Genomic DNA, 22,643 nt, shown 5'->3' with positions numbered 1-22,643 from the left:
TTATAATGAAATCCTCCAATGTTTACATCAGTTTTAACGCAATAAAATTTTACTCGACATTTTTATCATATGGTCTTAAAAAGAATTATACTCGTATTATTGTCTACGGTTACGGAGTAAACACCGTAAATAAAACTATGAAAACGGATTATATCGCAAATACTGAATTTATAATTTATATATTGACGTACCGGTCTGGCCTAGTGGGTAGTGACCTGGCCTATGAAGCCGATGGTCCCGGGGTCAAATCCTGGTAAGGGCATTTATTCGTGTGATGAGCATGGATATTTGTTCCTGAGTCATGGGTGTTTTCTATGTATTTAAGTATTTATAAATATTTATATATTATATATATCGTTGTCTAAGTACCCTCAACACAAGCCTTATTGAGCTTACTGTGGGACTTAGTCAATTTGTGTAATAATGTCCTATAAATATTTAAATATTTATAGATATAAGTGCTGTAAATATACTTGTAAGGTTATTTAATTTGTATGTCTGTAATAGGCTGAAAATGGAGAAACTGTCTATAGAATAAAATCCTTTATTTATAACCATTTTTTACGAATAAATACAAATACAACACAGTAATACTCCCTATTTTATTATTTGTTGTTCACAGGGCGAGCTCCCAATAGCAATGGCCTTGGCAAACGTCGTCAGCACATCGCAAATGGACGAACTAGCTCGTGTGTTCGTCACTCTGTTCGACGCTAAGCATCTTCTAGCACCACTGCTCTGGAACATCTTCTATAGAGAAGTTGAGGTAAGCAAGCAGAAATGGACTTGGTATTGGTATTGGTATTCGCGGGCTTGGTTTCCGCAACTCGACGTCGTAATTCGCGCCTATTTTGCGTGATGGTGGGTTGACGGCACTACTCTTGCCAACCCAACTCTACCAGGAAGCCTAGCAGACCCTTGATGTTGCCGATGACTTCTGGGAGAGACCCCGGAGAACCGAGGTGTTGTGCCCGGTACTCTGCCACCCCTGGGCATTCAAGAATGACGTGGGCGGCTGTCTCCTCTGCCTCCATGCACGCCCTGCAGAGGGGGCTATCTGTAACACGTAGGGTTAGTAGATGTTTGTTTAGTGGGGCGTGGGGCGACAGAAATGGACTTTATGTGTAGGCAAGAAAGTAGAAAACGCATTGTATTTTACGAGTAACACAACTGGTTTTTATCATCGTCAAATGAAAATGAACTTTATGTGTACATTATGAGGTAGAGAGTAGCTAATTTTATTATTAGTATGATACAAATGGATGAATAAGCTCGTGTGTTCGTCACTCTGTTCGACACTAAGCATCTTCTAGCACCACTGCTGTGGAATATCTTCTATAGAGAAATTGAGGTAAGTCGTATAAAAAAAAATGAAATTCTAGTTTCGTTACGTTACTAGGTTAAGATGTGCAAAAACAAATTATCTGACATGTAGTTATTTTTTTAATACCACGTCGGTGGCAAACAAGCATACGGCCCGCCTGATGGTAAGCAGTCACCGTAGCCTATGGACGCCTGCAACACCAGAGGTATTACATGCGCGTTGCCGACCGATCAGTTGTACGGAATAAGGTATAAAACACATTGTGTTTCCACATAATTTGTAGTCTATAATACGCACACGAAAATAAACCTTATTACTATTATCTATAAGGTGAAAATCTGCTAATTGTGTCAGGTCAGTTGGCAAAAGTTGACTAATAATCCAGTTCAAATACATTGCGATGTTCTACTTTCCAGATTTTAAAACTCTAAATAAATAGGCCGGTATAGGTCAAAAACTTAAGTAAGTCACCTGTTGTATGTAGTTGTAAGTGTTCGAATAGACATTTGTTATGTCTGTGTGTGTCTTTTAAACATGTATTGTCTATTCGAACTCGTCACAACTACATACAACAGGTGACTTACTTAAGTTTTTTACCTATAACTATTTGAAGTGAATTTTTTTTGACTTTTTTTATATTTGGATAAAATTTGATATAAGGGTTTTTTTTTAAATATAAATTACCTACGTAAGAGTGTCATTTTCACTTTTCTCAGGTCTCAGATTGTATGCAGACCCTCTTTCGCGGCAACTCCCTAGGGAGCAAAATCATGGCTTTCTGCTTCAAGATCTACGGTTACGGTTACCTGGTTTCCCTGCTCGAACCGCTGGTTACGGCGCTGTTGGAGCAGGCGGACCAGCCGGATCTGAGCTTCGAGGTGGATCCTGCTAGGTGAGTTTGTATATTTAGCTCTTTATAAATGTTATTCTTCATCTCGTTGACAAGATCTACGGTTGCGGATACCCGGTTTCCCTGCTGGAACCGCAGGTTACGGCGCTGTTGGAGCAGGTGGACCAGCCGGATCTGAGCTTCGAGGTACACCTCGATCATCATATATTTTTTTTAGTATTATCATAGGCGAATTCCAAAAAAAATATAGGACATTTTAGTCTTTAAATATGATCAGGAATATACTGTTAAAATCTCTCGCAATGCTCACGGGCACCGTGTATATTAATATATGATGTTATCGTTCCAGGCTAGACCCATCGCAGGATATAGAAGTCAACCGCTCGAACCTTATAGACCTCACCAAAGAGGTTTTCAACAGGATTATCAACTCTGCGGACAAATTCCCTCCGCAGTTGAGGAGCATGTGCCATTGTCTTTATCAGGTCAGTCATTTTGTGCACAGTTGTTTACTGGTCCTAAGGACACGTTCACATTAGACTAGTTAACACGACCGCGTCAAATCGCCTTTACATACAAACGTAGTCCTCATTTTCTTCTCTGATATATACGAAAATATTTTGATACAATTCATCATTCATTCATTCATCATTTATTGAATGCCAACCATGGCACGAAGTAAATAGCGGCGGCGCGCGCCTGAGCCGAGAGTATAAAGCCCCGCTCAGTATAAAGTCCCATTTTCGCCGCACGCACACAGACGTGACATTTACGCACACAGACGTTACATTTACGCACACAGACGTTACATTTACGCACACAGACGTTACATTTACAGGCGTTCTCGGGCACTCTCGGGCAGAGCTTAGTCGGGCTGTGCGCGCGTTGCTCACTTGACGTCCCCGCCGCTACGTAGGTACCTACCTACTGTCATGTACGTCAAAATGCAGGCTCTAAGGAATGTAAACATGATAAGATGTATGTATAGACGAATCGATGTATGTATGTCTGTAAACTTATATTACCTATTCCCTTTTAAAATTCGAAATTAATACAGAAGCAACCCTAGTGAGTCGGGCAAGTTTAGGTATGTATTTTCAAGATCGGCGAGAACGGACCTTCTGTTTATTTTTTATTTTGTGACCATGGTATTACAAGGTGTTCACATATAATAATAACATTATGATGTACAGCATGGACCCTGCTAGGGCGAGACAAATCTTAAAAATATAACTTAACCTAGAAAAAAAATAATACAATTTTCAATCTCATAAATAATACAATATCATAAATTCAATCAATTAGATGTATATCAACCACAGCCTTCGAGCAACACCCGGAAAGGAGACGGCATTCATACTATTTCCCCTCTGCCGAAGCATAGGTACAACTGTACCTATGGCGGTGCGTGTTGTGACTCGTCCGTACACAAAAAGAGATCGAGGTGTGCAAGATTCGTCTTTGACATGTGTCATTTTCAATGTATTTGTGTCGTTATTACAGATTGGATTTTGTATGTAGTGAGTGAGAAGTGCGACTGTGTGCACGTGCCCGCAAAAAATTGCAGAATGATTTGTTCGGTAAGATATCGCTTAGGCTCCTCCCTTCCGACGTGTCGGAAGCCGGTGTTGCTCGAAGACCACAACTATGCCCATTCGTTTATTTTTAATTACGAAAGTTATGCGCATTAAAAATTATGTATGGAAATTGTTTTTCGCTCCTAATTCTTATAATAATCAAAAAATTATTAGCTATGGTTAATACACATCAAATTATGTAAAAGTATTTCCGATAACGTGAATATTCAGAGAGGAAAATGGGGACTACGTTTATATGGAGAAGCGGTCGTGCCTTTTCCTCTTAACGTCGTACTGCGTGTTCTATTTAATATGAATGATTCTAGAGGTACAATTAAGGACCATAAAAACCCATCTAAAGTTATTCCAATATCTTGATATTCTCTTATAATTGTCAATGGTACGTGCCATTGCTGATATGATAGCTTCTAGTATGATGTTCATATCGAATCATATATGACTTTTGGCAGGTTTTGAGCAAACGATACGCACACATACCACAAACGAGCGTGGGTGCTGTTGGTACAGTACTCTTCCTGAGATTTATCAATCCAGCCATAGGTAAGTTCATTTCATTATCATCTCTTACTAATTTTCTAAGAATTAATTATGTTTGGACATACCCGGGTCCTTAAACTACGTCCACAAGAGAGGCATGGGCACTGTGAATGTCATCTCGCTTTGTGTGGTAGGGCACAGCACAGCGGATGTCATTCCAGATCTAGAGCAGAGCCCAACTGGGGAAGTACCTCCACCTTACAGAAAACAGCAGCCAAATAACACTAGACCCTACTCATAATGTTGTGTTCCTGCCGGCAAGTAAGCTCACCAGAGCTCAACGAGGGTGTTAGGATCGGCAACGTGCATGTAACTCCTCTGAAGTTGCAGGCGTGCATAGGCTACGGAGACTGCTTACCATCAGGCGGGCCGTATGCTTGTTTGCCACCGACGTAGTATTAAAAAAATGTTTCTAATTATTAATCTACGTAACGGACATGTTTTTATTATTTCTCAGGAAACAAAACTAAATATATTATGTAACAATAAATATTGAAAATAATCGAAAAGTGTTAGACAGTTACAAAAAAATAAAGTAAAGTGCAGCCATAAAAGCCTCGCTACACGCTCGCACTCGAATTTCATCAAATTTTAATTTACTTTCGCGCGACTTGCACGAAGCTTGAGTTTTGTTTCGTATTTCAGTGTCACCGCAAGAGATGGGTATAGTCAGCCGTCCCGTTCCCCCCACGATAAAACGTGGTCTCATGCTAATGTCCAAGATACTCCAGAACATAGCCAACCACGTCGAGTTCTCGAAGGAGCAACATATGTTGCCTTTCAACGATTTCTTGAGAGCTCACTTTGAGTTAGGACGCAAGTAAGTATATTTTTGTCTCTAAAGATTGCACCCAGAAAGAACATGACTCTTAGTACAGTCAACGTATTAAATATCTACACTACTTTAATCTATAGGCAATAAGGTCGTGTATACATATTTTTGGCATTTTGTCCGTGTCGATATTTAATACCATGACTGTACAGTTATTGCTAACAGTAGAACATCGAGCAACAAACCGTCCGTTGACAGATAACAGAGGTTTCCGGATTATTATATAAAAAAATATAATATAAAATCACTTAATAGTAATAAACGAAAGATTGATGTATGTATGTGTTAAAGTAATACTTTAATATGAGTATAATAACATAAAATACCAACTTATCTGCTTCCTATTTTCGTAATTAATTTTGAAGACACGATCTCGTTGTGGAAGAAACATAATTTCATTTTTTAAGCCCATTTTAAAACAGTGCCTCGCGAAGAGACCTTCCGGATTACAGGGATCACCGGATTAGCGAGGCTCTACTGTAATAATGTCAGGCCCAATATATCGCAACTGATCATTGTTCCTGTGGTAAAAAAAAGTGTTACTATATATCTGTTGCTGTCTGCACCTGTCTCGAAATAGGATACCACGAAAAAAAATAAAGTTCAAAATATTGTACGTCTTTCAACTTTTTGTTAATGCAGGTGTAAGCAAAATACTTTAACACATTTTTGCCAGCTACCCCTTAGGCGGGTTCTCTATCAGTAGGTGGTTTTCGCTAAAAAGCGGAAAAACACGTTATACTAGCGTAGCTGGTGTTGGCGGTGAATGTGTTTAGAATTTGATTTTTTTTCTTAGATTCTTCATTCAAATAGCATCAGACTGCGAAAGCGTGGACCAAACGTCTCACAACCTCTCCTTCATCAGTGATGCCAACGTAGTAGCTTTACATCGACTACTATGGAACCATCAGGAACGAATAGGGGACTACCTGTCTTGCAGTCGGGACCATAAGGCTGTAGGACGACGGCCTTTTGACAAGGTAAAATAGACCTTATGACAATTTACTTAGGGTAGGATCTCAAACGTAGTAGCATTATATCGTTTACTATGGAACCATCAGGAACGAATAGGGGACTACCTGTCTTCCAGTCGGGATCATAAGGCTGTAGGACGACGGCCTTTTGACAAGGTAAAATAGACCTTATGACAATTTACTTAGGGTAGGATCTCAAACGTAGTAGCATTATATCGTTCACTATGGAACCATCAGGAACGAATAGGGGACTACCTGTCTTGCAGTCGGGATCATAAGGCTGTAGGACGAAGGCCGTTTGACAAGGTAAAATAGACCTTTCGGCAATTTACTTACAGTAGGATCTCAAAGGTTGTAGCATTACATCGACTACTATAGATCAGGAACGAATAGGGGACTACCTGTCTTGAAGTCGGGATCATAAGGCTGTAGGACGCCGGCCTTTTGACAAGGTAATATATACCTTACGCCTGGTTACTTATGGTTGAAAATGTATTCAAATTTTATGTTGTTTCAAATTATTGATACACTTTTTGTTTTAGATGGCCACATTGCTCGCTTATTTGGGACCTCCGGAACACAAACCTGTAGAATCGTAAGTTATCTTACTTACTTCAGAAATCTTATTGTGGAGTATAAAATTTTGAATACGGTCGAATTTTGAAATAAACTTGTATCTCTTACTCATTTTATAAGATTCGTGAGTAATTTTGATGAAAAAAAAAGAAAGAAAGCTCCCGTTTTCTGTCAGTTTTATAATGCTGTTTCGTGTAAGAATTATTTTTCTTATATGAAAAAGAAAGGACGTTTTTTTCGAAAACTTGTATCACTTGCCCTCACAAAGTAAACCATATTTCCAGCACCTCCGGTCTCCTCTTCTCCTCGTACGCCCGATGGTCTTCAATAGACATGTCTTCTACCAACTTCGAGGAGTTCATAGTGAAACACAACATGCATGAAAAAGAGGAGTTTAAGAGCATCAAGAGTTTGAACATATTCTACCAGGCGGGCACCAGCAAGATCGGGAACCCGGTGTTCTATTTCATCTCTAGGAGATACAAGTAAGTTGGCTCGGTACGACTATATAATCTTCATAACTAGCATGGTTAAATATGTGGCTAGTTTCTTACATAGATAACAACTGAAACAAAGGAAAATATAGAAGAAATTGGCGGTCAAAGGGTTAAAGAAACGTACGTTCAGCTAAAAACGATTTTATCCAGAACCACTCTTTTTATTAAATTTTATTGATGCTTAGATTTTATCTAATTTGAATTTAATTGAAAATCTTTATTTCAGATTTATATCCATATTTTGTTAGTATAACTTAAAATTGAATGTTAATTATGTACATTATATTAAAACTAAGCCAAAACTATTTTCTAAACTTTACAAAGCCTATAACTTGACGTCGTTTCTAAATTAAAATAGAGCTGGACGGGACATGTTGCCAGGCAGAGTGATGGCAGGTGGGCCCAAATGTTAACGGAATGGTGGCCGCTTTCAGACGTAAGGAGTGCCTGGCGTCCGTTGGCTCGTTGAGTGGACGACATTCGGAGGATTACGGGTCACTTCTGGATGAGATTGGCTCAGGACCGGGATAAGTGGCGTACTGGAAGAAAGGCATATGCTCAGCAGTGGGCGATAAAAGGCTGATATGATTATGATGATATCTTGACGAATCATATGCGCCAGTATAGGATACTCGAGCCTTTCTGCAATGGCCTTCAGAATGCTCTTGGTACTGCCTCTAAGCCTGCCCATCGTTGAGACGATTTTCTTTCGCATAATCGCATGAAAACAGTCTGTATGGGCTTCGGCGAACATGCGCGATTCACTACACCACGTGGGCAGTCCCAACAACATTCTGAATGCATAATTATATTGGACGCGCATGGCATTAAATGTTGTTTTTGTATACTTTACCCACAGGCTGCTCAAGTAATGTCCCTTGTTTGCAGGATAGGAGAAGTGAACGCGGACCTTCTGATATACCACGTGATCTTGACTCTCAAGCCCTTCTGCCAGCAGCCTTTTGAGCTTATAGTGGACTTCACACACACCAACTCGGACAATAGGTTCAGGTAACTTTAAAATTGTTAATTGCTTTTTACCGATTAGCAAAGGTTATTTTATTATTTATTTAGACAAAGAAATAACACAGCATTACAGTAAAACCAATGCACTGTAAAACTACAAAATAAAATACAATACATAAAAACAAAACATGAAAACAAAATACAAGTTAAACATTGGGTTTGGGCGACCACGCGACAGCATGGCTCCGTTATGTTTTCTGACTTGGCGTAGGATACGGCAGATTATCCTTTAATCTTACCTGTGTTATAAATATCGAACATAAAAGATCTTCGAATTTCGGAGCTAAGTCGATCTGTCATTGTGTTCAAATATTTATTAATTCCTATAGCCACTCATTATAATTGTAGGGCCCGGAATTTTGCGTGTACTGATATATTTAAGGGAGAGAGCACCGCTGTTTATCGATATATCGATATTATCAGTCTATTACTCAATCAATGCAGTTGATTTATCTCAATAAAATAACACTTGCGAGCAAATACCTACTTAGCTTATCAACTCGTTCTAAAATATAAAGGTTTTTTCTTTCAGTCAATGTTTTTATTTGTTAAACATAGGTACATATGTGTTACAATTTAGTACTTAGTATCCCTGTCTTTCCAGCATTAGGTGTACAAATTTTGTTTTTTTATTTATTTATTAAGTTTAACAATAAATTGCATGCTTAAATCTTACCTTTCTCTAAACACTGTATAATTTTTAATATTGCATTAAATTAAATTAATGTATTGTCTCTTTTATATTCTACAATGGAGTAATACGCTTTGTTTGATAAGAATGCAAACAGACGTTTCTTAAAAAGTCTTATGTTGTCTGTATTTAAAATGGCATTGGGTAAAATATTGAAAATTTTGAAGCCATTCCAAAAACACTTAGATAATAATGCCGTTTTAAATTAGATGGTATTGCTAATCTTCCCTTGTTTACATACACTATTAAAGCTTTGGAATTGATTTTATTTTGCTTAACATAACATGCGATTTCATAAATATATCTTTATTTATTTAAACGGTTTTTTTCACATAAAATTATAAATACAAATGGCGGACTTAATGCTATAAGGTATTCTCTGCCACTCAACCACGGGGTCAAAAAGAGATGTTTGTTAGGTACAGCCTTTATAATAGAGAAATTAAAACGATATCAATACCTACTATTTACAAAAATAAATACTAACTAATATACTATGAAATCATAAACTTTAAGTTTATGGTTACATACAAATCTACATTTCTACATTATAATTATATAATTTGAATCATTATTCAATTGTTTTCGTAATTATAATCATGTCAATAAAGCAAGTGAAACTGATTAAACTTTCCGATATTACGAACTTTTTTCATCGAGCGTTGAAAAGAGTACATTCATTAGAAAGTTTGCGGTATTATTTAATAGAGACACGAATTAAATAAAAAACTCTATTTATCGATACCTTCGATAAACAGTGGTGTTCCCTCTCTAAGACTAGTCAAAAGTCGCACCCAAAATTCCGGGCCCTAAATTTATTAGGTACTTATTGACTACAAAGAGACACGTTTATAAAATGAAATAACGTGCACACGTGCTCAAAGCTGAAATTGAGTAGCATCTCTGTCCATTCACAAGATAAATAATAACCGCCATCTGTAACGCTAATATTGGCATGTCATCGTCCACGGCTCGTAACTCGTAAATTCGTCAACTCTGATATATATATTAATTTATTTAGGATCACCAACAGACAATACATCATGAAAAAATAATCTGTAGCTTACATAACGTAAGGGTAGATGTTTGTCCAATTATAGGTTACCATTACCATACCTTATTCCAGAATCTTAGGACAAACAATATCAGTACAGTAGGATATTTAGACTTAAGCTATTAACATTAATATAATAAATAAATTAAACGAATACTTTATAATGTTTTTCGTATCATTTAAAGTATTTGAACGACTAAAATTTTCTAACAAACGACATTGTTCACAGAACGGACTTTCTCCAAAAATGGTTCACGGTGCTACCCGACGTGGCGTACATCAACATACACGCCTGCTACATATACAACTGCAACAGCTGGGTGCGAGAGTACACCAAGTTCCACGAAGCGATACTAGCTCCATTAAGAGTAAGCTACTAAATAACATATTTTTGTACATATTTCGCATGTGTACAGTTTCCCCATATTAACGTTGACGGAACGGACTTCCTACAAAAATGCCTCACAGTGCTACCCGACGTGGCATACATTAACATATAGTTCGTGTCATTCACGATGACGCGCAGATTCGTCAAATCTAACCTTTAATAACATGACAATCTGAGTCAAGCCACGCGTCTTCGTGAATGACACGAGTCGAGTGCGAGAATATACTAAATTCCACGAAGTGCTAGCTCCACGACGAATAAGCTTATAATAGTTATTTACAGTACATATCGTGCTACTTTACCGCACTAGTGCGAAAATTAGCATATTACGTTACTGTGTCGAACATTTAAAGGGCCATATGTACTGTAAAACATTGTACGTTTAAATTAAAACGTATCAAGCAGGAAATGGTTCGAGCCGTAAAAAAAATGTATGAACGCTAGTTGCAGGTTGTACAGCCAGGATCAGATAGTTAGTGACGGCCAAGGTGGCCAAATATATCGTTACACACCTTTCTTAAACATAGATATATGGATGTGTACCGATACATTTGATCATGATGACCGTCAATATTTATTTGATTGTTTATTTTGAGGGAAATCATATTAAGCGGGTTCTACTGTAGTTATTTATTTATTCTTTATTGCACATAAAATAAAAAATACAAATCGTGGACTTAATGCCTTAAGGCATTCTCTACCAGTCAACCACTGGGTCAAAAAGAGACGTTTGTTAGGTGCAGGCTTTGTACTTGAGAATAATTAACCAATAACAGAGTTATATTTGTATTTTACGTATTTCGCATGAGTAGAATTTCCCCTTACTAACGTTACGTTCTACCTTAACCTTTTGAACGCCAAGAACACCTAAAGTCGTCGTTACTAGTCGTGCCCACCGCACCAAGGACACCTATAGTTGTCATGGCGGACGCTGTCAAAATAACCTTCACACTTACGAGTAAGGTTTACATTACTCGAAAGTGTCCTTGTGTGTGTGTGTGTGTGTGTGTGTGTGCTACTCGCTTGCGCCCGGGAGCTTGGCCTTTGACTGATGTTTGCATTTATGTTACAAAGCTTTCAAAGGGTTAATAAATTGAAAGAAGAGTAGTAAATCGTTCCTAATGTTTATCAAGCCTAGTATACAGGGTGTCCCAAGACTATGGGACATCAAGGGAAAGTACCTTAAATATCGTAGTTAGGATATTTTGCTGAAAGAAGACTTTATTTTATTTTTAAAAATAAGTAATATTGCAATCAAAGAATTAAAAAAAAAAATTGAAAATTCCTTACTTTTTCTGGGAATTAAACCGAATCTTGAAATTGTAATCAAAAATTGTACTGTATTCATTTGCTTTGCGATATCATATTTCTGAGATGACTTATTTTTTATGCATTCTTTCAATTGGCATCATAAAAATACAATACAGGATGTTTTTTTTTCACATTTGAGTCGGTTCGATTTCCAGACAAAGTAACTTATTTTTTTTAAATCTTTGAATTACTCAGTTTTGAAAATAAAATAAAGTCTCCTTTTAGCAAAATATCCTATCTACGATATTTAAGGTACTTTCTCTTGATGTCCCATAGTCTTGGGACGACCTGTATAAGATATAAGTTACGAAACGGTGGGTTAGGACAGTGTGTGTAATAAAAAGTAATTTCGTAACTTGTAACTATTAAGTTAGGACAATCGGATTGGTACTAGTGCTCCCAATGCACGCAACGTGTCGTACACTGTGCAGCCCCACACACACTGGCTCCACATAAAACCAGCGTCGTTGACCACGCTAGTGCCAGCTGCATTGCTGAGTGGAGACCATTTCGGCTTCACATCTCTGAGGGCCTACCGCGAACCACGTTCGACGTGTTGCCTCTCTGTCGCACTTGTAAATTCGTGCGTAAGTGTAATAGGGCGGCAACACGTCGAACGTGGTTCGCGGTAGGTCTTCTGTTTCTACTGTTTTGTTTATCTTTGCCCTGTATTCGCTATATGTGTTATTTGATTTGATGTGTTGTTTGAATAATTGATTTCTAATCTATTCTATTCAATGGGCAACTGCCTGTATTTGATGATTACAAATAATTCCACCGTGTCTGCACTTTCCCCTTTCTTATAAAGGTTCTAAGAGGCGCAGTTTTCCCATGGGCACGTTCGTCCCAACTGACCTTTGAAACTTATAGCCAAAGTGAACCGTACTACTACTAAAATAGGGTTAATTTTTGTTTGTTTTTTACTTGATTGGTGTAAATACACCACATAATTCTTAAGCAATAAGGGACTTTTTTTTATTTCAGGGCAACAGAAAACTAATATTCATTGACAACCACACTCGCCTCAGCGACTATGTGGAGGCTGAGCAGCAAAAGTTGCCCGGCGCAACGCTGGCTCTAGAGGAGGATCTCAAAGTGTTCAGTAATGCGCTCAAACTGTCGCACAAGGACACTAAAGTTGCTATAAAGGTAAGGATACAGGGAAACTAAACTAGCCCGGCGCAATAATGACTAGAGGAGGATCTCAAAACGAAAGTTGCCCGGCACAACGATTTAGAGGAGGATCTTAAAGTGTTTAGTAATTTACGACAAATAGATTCAACCCCCAAAAAAAAAAAAACTAGTATGAAACAATCAAATAAAAATCTTCTATATTGAAATCGAAACGTGTCTAAATTACTAATAATTCAGCCTATGTACGTCTCACTGTTGGGCACAGGCCTCCTCACATGCGCGAGAGGGTTTGGGCTATAGTCCCCACGCTGGCCTGGCGGGTTGGAGACTTCACATACACCTTTGAATTTCTTCGCGGATGTATGCAGGTTTCCTCACGATGTTTTCCTTCACCGAAAAGCTAGTGGTAAATATCAAATGATATTCCGTACATAAGTTCCGAAAAACTCATCGGTACGAGCCAGGTTTTCAACCCGCGGCCTCCGGATTGAAAGTCGGACGTCATATCCACTCCATCATCGCTGAAATTACAAATATAATTCACTTCATTTTTAGGTGGGACCAACAGCTCTACAAATAACATCAGTAGAGAAGACTAAAGTTCTCGGTCTCCCAGTTCTATTGAACGACGTTTACTATGCTTCCGAAATCGACGAGGTAAGTAATCCTTGTTTTCATAAACTTGCAATGAAATGTTGACATGACTTACTTAAAATTAGGTCCGGAAATACTACATATCCAGTGCGATGAGTGAAGATGATAGGTAAAGGAATTTCATACATTCTTACACACCTATCTGAATTGTAATTTTATTTTATGCATGTTAATTGGGTACTTGACACATGTTGAATATTATAACATTTAGTTGAATGGATAGAAAATGGTCATCCATCATAAAAAAGTGGAATTTTAAAAAAATATCTCAAAAAAAATATTTTTGTCTTTCAAAAACAGAAAAGAAAATGGTACCATTCGATTCCTTACATTTTATTACACAACTATACAAATAAACGCAATATTTCAGGGTCACAATGGCAATTTCCTTGATCTTCCATACATTTAGGACAGACTTATGTAATGTGACGTCACATTACATTATCATTTTGTTAGAGGCGTTTCAATCGTCGAGTGCGAGCGTCAGACTTTAACTCTCATTTCTGACCTTTGTGTAGCTTAAATGCCATGAGTCTTATGTAGACATTTGATCCTCAGGAAAATCAAAATCGATTGACATTATTTACAAAAAACTGTCAAGTAGCCAATTATAAGTTGTAATGTTTTGAAAAGATGTGTCCCGCCGAGTTTTTTGCCGGTTCATACTGGGATACCCTCCTCCAATTTAGGGGGGATTTAAATCTTCTCAGGTGAAGGGTTAGAGCCGGCGTAGCTTTATTTGACGTTCATAAATAAGCGCTTTGTATTATGCCTACTTGGAAAATAAACTATCTTTATATTTAGGCCTATAAAGCAAGCTTCTTTTGTTTTTAAACGTCAAATTATGACACAACATCTTGGCATTCAACCATAAAATAGTAGTAGATTCGTAATTTGTTTTTAGCTGTGTAAACCTACGAATGAAACAAATTGACTTCAATTATTTATTTATTTCATTGCAAGTTTGAGAAAAGCAATATACAAATCTCGGCGAAAAACAGGGTTGCCGGCCGCGTATCCCTATATCTACTTGGTCTGCAACCCTTCGTTTCCCGGCCTCTATAGTACTCGTAATAATGTACTATACAGTCTCCTGACGTAATTGACAGATTGTAAAGCTTAGCCTAGTAGCTTTTACAATGGAAAACGAATTATTAGATCTAGAGCAGAGCCCAACTGGGGAAGTACCTCCACCTTACAGAAAACCGCAGCCAAATAACACTAGACCCTACTCATAGTGTTGTTCCTGCCGGTGAGTAAGGTTGCCAGAGCTCGACAAGGGTGCGGACTTTTAGGGTCGGCAACGCGCATGTAACTCCTCTGAATTTGGAGGCGTACATAGGCTACGGAGACTGCTTACCACCAGGCGGGCCGTATGCTTGTTTGCCACCGACGAAGTATAAAAAAAAAATTACATTTCCAAAATGGTAGTTGCCTTTATTCCTTGTCCAATTTTTCCGAGTCCAAAATATTTTCCAACTTGTACTCAAACTCTAACCCTGAGGTTGTCTGGAAGAGATAGCTTTTAGCAATAGAACCGTCTGTTACTGTCCTTATGTACCTACGCAATAAAAGATTGTGAAATTAGTGTTACTTTCCAGGTGTGCCTCGTGGATGACAACCAGTTTTCTCTGTCAATAGTGAACGAGCCCACTCCACTAAGTTTCATACACAACGACTGTGATAACATTGTGCAATCTATTATACATATACGGAACCGCTGGGAGCTGAGTCAACCGGTACGTTTTTACAATTACGTATACTTAAGTATAACAATTTTTTTTTATATTAAAAAAAAATATATTGCACAAATTGACTAAGCCCCACAGTAAGCTCAGGCTTGTGTTGTGGGTACTCAGATAACGATATATATAATATTTATAAATACTTATATATTATTATTTGTATATTATTTGTATGATGAGCCCGTATATATAATATCCGGGCTCATCATACAAATAAACGCCCTTACGAGGATTTGAACCCGGGATGATCGGCTTCATAGGCAGAGGCACTGCCTACTGGGCCAGACCGGTCGTCAAAGCTCAACGAGGGTGCGGAGTGTTAGAGTCGGCAACGCGCATGTAACTTCTCAGGATCTGCAGACGTACATAGGCTACGGATACTGCTTACCATCAGGCGGGCCGTATGCTTGTCTGCCACCGACGTAGTATAAAAATATGAGAATTGACTTAGTTCCGTATTCGAAGGCGTGAGTAAACATTTTTAAGTAATTTTATTTTTTAAGTTTATTCGACGACTTAAGAGCGTTTTCAAAATCCCATGGTTACAATTTCTTCATAATCCTCCAGGACTCAGTAACAGTGCATCAGAAGATCCGACCAAAAGACGTCCCAGGGACTCTCCTCAACATGGCGCTGCTGAACCTTGGCTCCTGCGACCCTACCCTTCGGACAGCAGCATATAACCAGCTATGTGCGCTGACTGCTACATTCCATTTGAAGATCGAAGGGCAACTGCTAGAAACATCCGGTTAGTCTATCATTATAAACGGAAAATAACCCATAATTTGAAAAAAAAAAAACCAAGGACCGGTCGGGTATCCCCTTCGAGGGTTTTGGAAGGGGTATTTCGTAAGACTGCTTACCAAACCCGTTGCTCTATAAAACCCTTTCATTCGACTTTTAAAGCGCTTCGTAATACGGGTAAGCAGTTTTAAGAGGGAAGAATAGCTTTGCGATCCTAACGAAATAACGGTACTTTTTCTATGAAATTCCATTTCGGGAGAGAACGGTTTCCACTAACTTAATCTTAACAAGTCACTTTGATTTTGATGTCGATCGCGTCAGCATAATATATTCTAGTATTATAGGTTTAACTTTAAAGAAAAATTACTCTTAAGCGCTAACCTCTTGAAAGGGTATCCCTTATAACGCTTATGCCTTTTTCAACTTTCTCTTCATAAAAATAGAATCAATATTACTAATTTATGTTTTAAGACAAGGACTGGGTGTCTAGCGCGATCACAGCACAGGTGTCATACATTGTTTAGGAAGGGGATACCCTTTAATTTGTAGCGGTAAAATGTGTTTCTTTTAATTAGAAAAGTATCAAATTAGTATTATATTTTCTTTGACAGGCCTTTGCATACCGTCCAACAACACAATCTTCATTAAGTCAGTAAGCGAAAAGCTAGCGCACAACGAGCCTCATCTCACTCTAGAGTTCCTCGAGGAATGTATTCAGGTGAGGGCAGTATTATTTATATATATAATGAATAAGACAAGTTTGTGGGTCAAAAGCAATCATATTTTCCTTGTGGACATGCCCAAAGTAAGGGTTATTTAAGCCCTTCTTCCTCGCGTTGTCCCGGAATTTCGCCACGGCTCATGGGAGCCTGGGGTCCGCTTGACAACGAATCCCAAGATTTGGCGTAGGTACTAGTTTTTACGAAAGCGACTGCCATCTGACCTTCCAACCCAGAGAGTAAATTAGGCCTTCCTGGGATTAGTACGGTTTCCTCACGATGGTCAGCGACTGGCAAATATCAAATGATATTTCGTACATAAGTTCTGAAAAACTTATTGGTACGAGCCGGGGCTTGAACCCGCGACCTTCGGATTGCAAGTCACACGCTCTTACTGCTAGGCCACCAGTCAAGGGTTATTAAAGCCCAATTTTACTGAACCATAAGGGTCCCCAGCCAGCTCGGTTCTCCATAACGTAGTTACGCTCTCAACGACAATATACAATAGGATAAGATATATCTAGTCCTATGATAAGTTTATGTAGCTTCAGATAAAAAAAATACAGCGAATTTAAATTTTTCATACAAAACTTATTTTTTCTCTATTTCGTTTGTTTGATATACTAGAGCCATATAAACTAATTACAGGACTATATATACCTCATGTCATTGTATGTGCAAAGTTTCATCACAATCCAATACGTAGTTTTAAAATGAGAATGAAACTCTGTTTGTGTGGGAAGGTGAAATTCGCCCGAGCTTGCCGGGAACTCTTAATCCGTATAAAAGGATACCATGTCACTCAAAATGTGACGTCATATTTAGAATAGAATAGAATAGAATAGAAATAGAAATCTTTATTGCGAAACCATGGTACATAATAATAATAATATAAATAATAAAAAATAATAAATAAATCTTTATTTCGTAAAGACATAAGTATGTTACATGAGTAGGTAGGTATAAATGATAGAATTTTACAATACTTATTACTTTAGGTTGCTACATTCGTTGCCGTCAACACTATAATAGTTGTTATATTAGAGTGTGAAAACACATGGCACCCTGTTAGGGCATTGCAAATAATCTTACATCTAAGTATTCTAATTTCTATCGTGTAATGTTCTTAATTAAATATAAACAACACTGTCTAAACTTATTAAAGAATTAACTAAGAATTAAATAGTCGTACCTAAATTAACATTTCGACTAGCTGTAGGAAGAGGTTTTGATATAATTGGTTTTCTGTTAGTTATTCGAAAGTATTGTTGGCTGTAGTTAACCCCTATGTCATAAACACAAACATCACTCCAACGCCAAGCTCCCGGACGCAAGCGAGCTAATGTAAACCTTACTCGAAAGTGTGAAGGTTACTTTGACAGCGTCCGCCATGACACCTATAGATAAGACGACTTTAGGTGTTTGTGGCGTTCAAAAGGTTAAAAGTCCTTCGGGTTTCACAGTAACTTTTTTGGATTTCCAGGGTTTCCGTGGCTCATCCATCGAGCTAAAGCATTTATGTCTGGAATACATGACGCCGTGGCTTGCTAACTTAGTCAGGTATGTATCTCAGTGTGTACAATTCGGACACGAAGTTTGAGGAACCATAGGCACGACACGCTTGAACCCTGCTCCGGCGCGCTGCGCGGTTCCTCAACTCGGAACTCTTCGGGCTTCGTGCGCAAACGCAAAATGAGTCACATCTAATTAAAAAAGTTTTGGGCAAAAAATTTTTTTTTTGTACAGGCAAGATATTAAATATCGATACGGACAAAGTGCCAAAAATATCTATACACGATCTTATTGCGCATACATTTAAGTGTATGTGCATATTTTTGGCACTTTTGTCCGTGTCGATATTTAATACCTTGACTGTACAAGCTTTTATCGCTTACTGTACTTTTCTTTCCACAGGCAACTAATATCTAGACAATTCTAAAAACCTCAAACACGTTAGCGTTGTTTTATCACAGAGTTCCCATGGTCACCTCCTGTCTCCATCATCAGATATGCTCCGTGTCGTGATAATATTGCATTGCCATCTCATTAACATATGTATGCAACATTTCAGCTCCATCGGAAATCGGGAAGTGGGTCAAATTTAGATTCCAAGATTTGACCCACACAAACATACATACTAACAGGGCAAGTTAAATAAGTGCTTGTAATAATTATTAGAAACTAATGGTACTATGAATAGGACAGTCGGCTTAGGATAAGAGAATATATTTTACCTGTTTTTTTTTCTAGATTTTGCAAGCCATCAGACGAGTCCCGTCGCCAAAAGCAAGTCGCCCAAATCCTGGAGAAGCTGATCACCCTGACCATCGAGGAGACGGAGATGTACCCCTCCGTGCAGGCCAAGATCTGGGGCTCCATCGGGCACGTGCCCGAGCTGATCGACATGGTGCTCGACAGCTTCATACAGCGGAGTGTCAACTCGGGTAACACTTGTTATAATACCCTTGAGCCACTCACTAACTCAGTCACTCACTAAATGTAGGTCAGTCATAAACTGGCGGTCACTCACAAAATTTCGGTCGCTTGTAAATGTCGGTCACTCACATATTGATGGTAACTTACTGACGATGGGTCATTATTTGCCTATAGGTCACTCACTGTCAATCACTTCCTGACTAACAGTCACTAACTGCTCGCTTTATCCTTGTCAAGTATGTATAAAAGCGATATGACACAAATCCGGGAGAAGCTGATCACCATCACCATCGAGGAGACGGAGATGTACCCCTCGGTGCAGGCTAAGATCTGCAGTTTCATACAATGCAGTGTCAACTCGGGTAACTTTTTATTAATTTACTTGCCAACATATTCAGTTACTCATGGGCGGTCGGCCATTCACGCATTCGGGGTCACTCACATGTCAGGTCGACTTTTCTTGGCAGCCACTCACGGTCACTCACGGTTGGTGGTCGATTGGGTACACACGATCACTCACGGTCTGACAGACGTCACTTATGGGTAGAGTTTTGAAGTCACTATTATCCCGGCCACACACTCTCGGCTGGTCACTGGCACTGGCGCGTCACTGTTGAAACGTCAAGTTTTATGTTATAGTATGCCAAACGTAACTGGTATGTCTAGTATTTAGACAATTTAATATGTGACGAATTCTGGAGAAGCTGATAACGCTGACCATCGGTGCAGGCCAAGATCTGGGGCTCCGTCGGGCACGTGCCCGATCTGATCCACATGGTGGTGCTCGACAGCTTCATACAGCAGTGTCAACTCTTTGATATAATGAATGCCGCATTTTCTATCCATTTAGCTAAATTTTGTTATAATATTCATCATGTGTCAAGTACCCAATTTTCTTTTGTCGACAGGTCTCGGTTCACCAATGATAGAGATAATGGCGGACACGGCCGTCGCATTAGCGTCCGCCAACGTTCAGCTAGTCTCCAAGAAAGTCATCGGCCGTATGTGCAGGGTCAGTGAACTTTGTCTCTTTAAAACGTGAAAACTGTCCGATCAACGTGAGGGGGTTAAAGTGTAGGTGTAGACTTTTTCCAAAAAATAACTAATTTTGATTTGTTTCACGAGGACTTTTGAATTTGAAATATGAATAAGGCCCTCAGCACACGGAGCGTAAGCGTATCGTAAAAACGTTACGAGTACGCGACGCGTAGAGTTGGCACCAAGCGTCGCGTAAGCGTAATCTTTTTATAAATCACAATAGTTGAAATCATGGCGTCACAGGCGTCAGATGTCTTCGGCGGATATATCGACGATCTTACTTTCTCGTCAGATGAAGAAGTTTTTTTATTGTTTGATTATAATAAATATAAATATTATAGAACATTATTACACAAATTGACAAAATTCTCACAGTAAGCTCAATAAGGCTTGTATTGTGGGTACTTACACAACGATATATATAATATATCAATATTTATAAATACTTAAACACATAGATAACACCCATGACTCAGGAACAAATAACCGTGCTCATCACACGAATAAATGCCCTTACCAGGATTTGAACCCGGGAGCATCGGATTCATAGGCAGGGTCACTACCCACTAGGGCAGACTGGTCGTCAAAAATATTATGTCAGAAGTTTTGTTTTTTACGTCTGTCGTAATGACGACAGAAAACTCATACGCTACGCTACGACGACGCTTCGTGTGCGGACGTGTTTGAAGTTGTTCGTCCTCATAGCGCTCTCGTTCTACGCGCGTATTACGAAACGCTTACGCGTCTCTTACACGCTCCGTGTGCTGAAGGCTCAATACTCCTTGTAAAATTTGTGAGTTTTGTGCCATTCATACAAAATGTATGTTAAAGTGCGTCGCAAAGCTGTCAAACAATTTTTAAATCAACGGTACTCTTAATTCTGAGCTGAAATAACTCAAACTTTCTACATGTATTTTCGGAGCGAGTAAATAGTATATTCTCGGAAAACTTTCAAACACAACTTAGTAAAAGACAGGGTTTTGTCTACACCCTCGAATTTCATAAGCATAATAGGCCGATCAAATTATATCCAAGAAAAGCGTTTTTAGGAATTAATTCCCAGCATCATTCAGCAATCGCAAAATCATACTGTACAATCACAGGCACTGGTCTCTTTTACATGTTACGAGTAGATTGAATTTTTATTACATACATACAGTTATACAATGAGCCTCAAATCTGTGCCAAAAACACCGCCTAAATGTATTACCAAGACTCCCAAAATGTATGCACACCTCGTGGGATTGCGCAAACTAGAATCACACACATTTAGGATCAAATAAAGGTATTAAAATTATTTTCACGTCAGCAGCTCGAACAAGGGTAATTTGCTGCTTAAAAACAGTGAGCAAAATCGCATTTTGCTCACTGAGTGAGACAAAATAACATTCAAGTGACCTTTATATTCGAATGTCATTTCAACGTGCGGGGCGTAATACAAGTTCGAAGTATTTGGATTCTATTGTCTTTGTCCCTTTCACGTCATTGGCAAAAAGAAAGAGACAAAAAAGTGCATACGTAATTCAATGGTATATTGACGGTTTATAATAGACCCCCGCAATCAATCAGACCGCATCGTTCCAAAACACCCTACGAGTCTCATTCGTAATAATTAATGAATGAAATAAAAGTTTAAAATTTAATAAAAACACCATATTTTACGTATTTTATTATACAATCAAAACAATGAATTTATACAAATTTACGCAATTATTACGGAGTAAATAATTTTACTTAACTACTTTTAACTATCTCTACTATAGTTGACAAATAGTAGTATCCGCAATTCGGACCGTATCTTAAAAAGTTTTTTTTTTACAAAAAAAAGTTACCGGTTGAACGGTCGGTTTTCGTATTATTTTATTGAAATTTCTGTAGTTACTGAAATAGTGCTGAAGAGGGATCACATTTATTCAAGTTGTATTTTTTGATGTCTGACTGACGTGAAAAATTTTGTCTACTACACGAGATCAAAGTTATTTACATCTCGTGCGCTTTTGAGTTCCTTACTACGCTCAAGATTCTAAATTAGATTCACGAGCTACGCTCTATCTATTATAGAATCTTTCGCTTGCACGGGACTCAAAACAAGCACTCGAAGAAATATCAAACTTTGCTCTCTTGTTGTACAAATAACTATTCCAGCTAGCTGGGAATTAATTCTTCGAATAAATCTAATTTGATTGGCCTATAACCAAAGAGTTATTAATTAGAATAGAGAGGGAAAGTCAAAAAATTTACTAATGAGTATTTTCAAGTATTTTGCCATGAGTATTTTTAAGTGTAGATTTAGAGGTATCTCGAGTTTTAAACTAGTTTTTCCTGCAGGCCCTATCGAAACTGCCCAATAATGCCCTGGGCCCCGTTACCCCGGCCACTGTGAGTTGGTTTTATTTTTATATTATTTGCTTTTTATTTTTTGTTTCATTAAATAAAATAATAATGATAAACTAACCTAAAATAATACTACTTATTTATCTAACACAAGCCAGGCATTAGGTCAGTACTATACTTA

The 22,643-nt window shown here is 38.3% G+C and overlaps 1 protein-coding gene across 1 annotated transcript in view; it reads left to right on the top strand.

The window, feature by feature from the left end:
* The window catches only part of LOC133532904 (neurofibromin), a 105,419-nt gene that overhangs the window by 40,196 nt on the left and 42,580 nt on the right, over positions 1-22,643 (top strand). The window contains exons 28-46 of the mRNA XM_061871765.1: positions 623-766; positions 2,041-2,216; positions 2,524-2,659; positions 4,222-4,312; positions 4,955-5,129; positions 5,938-6,121; positions 6,658-6,710; positions 6,976-7,176; positions 8,077-8,199; positions 10,189-10,327; positions 12,643-12,807; positions 13,348-13,449; positions 15,048-15,185; positions 15,759-15,939; positions 16,547-16,653; positions 18,138-18,214; positions 18,905-19,098; positions 19,999-20,102; positions 22,457-22,507. Coding sequence (XP_061727749.1) covers positions 623-766; positions 2,041-2,216; positions 2,524-2,659; positions 4,222-4,312; positions 4,955-5,129; positions 5,938-6,121; positions 6,658-6,710; positions 6,976-7,176; positions 8,077-8,199; positions 10,189-10,327; positions 12,643-12,807; positions 13,348-13,449; positions 15,048-15,185; positions 15,759-15,939; positions 16,547-16,653; positions 18,138-18,214; positions 18,905-19,098; positions 19,999-20,102; positions 22,457-22,507 — 2,541 coding nt within the window. The remainder of the gene's footprint in view (positions 1-622; positions 767-2,040; positions 2,217-2,523; positions 2,660-4,221; positions 4,313-4,954; positions 5,130-5,937; positions 6,122-6,657; positions 6,711-6,975; positions 7,177-8,076; positions 8,200-10,188; positions 10,328-12,642; positions 12,808-13,347; positions 13,450-15,047; positions 15,186-15,758; positions 15,940-16,546; positions 16,654-18,137; positions 18,215-18,904; positions 19,099-19,998; positions 20,103-22,456; positions 22,508-22,643) is intronic.

Source organism: Cydia pomonella, chromosome 28 (assembly GCF_033807575.1).
Source record: "Cydia pomonella isolate Wapato2018A chromosome 28, ilCydPomo1, whole genome shotgun sequence".
Classification (NCBI taxonomy): domain Eukaryota; kingdom Metazoa; phylum Arthropoda; class Insecta; order Lepidoptera; family Tortricidae; genus Cydia; species Cydia pomonella.
The sequence above is the reverse complement of the archived record's forward strand: the minus strand, read 5'-3'. Positions and strand labels throughout refer to the sequence as shown.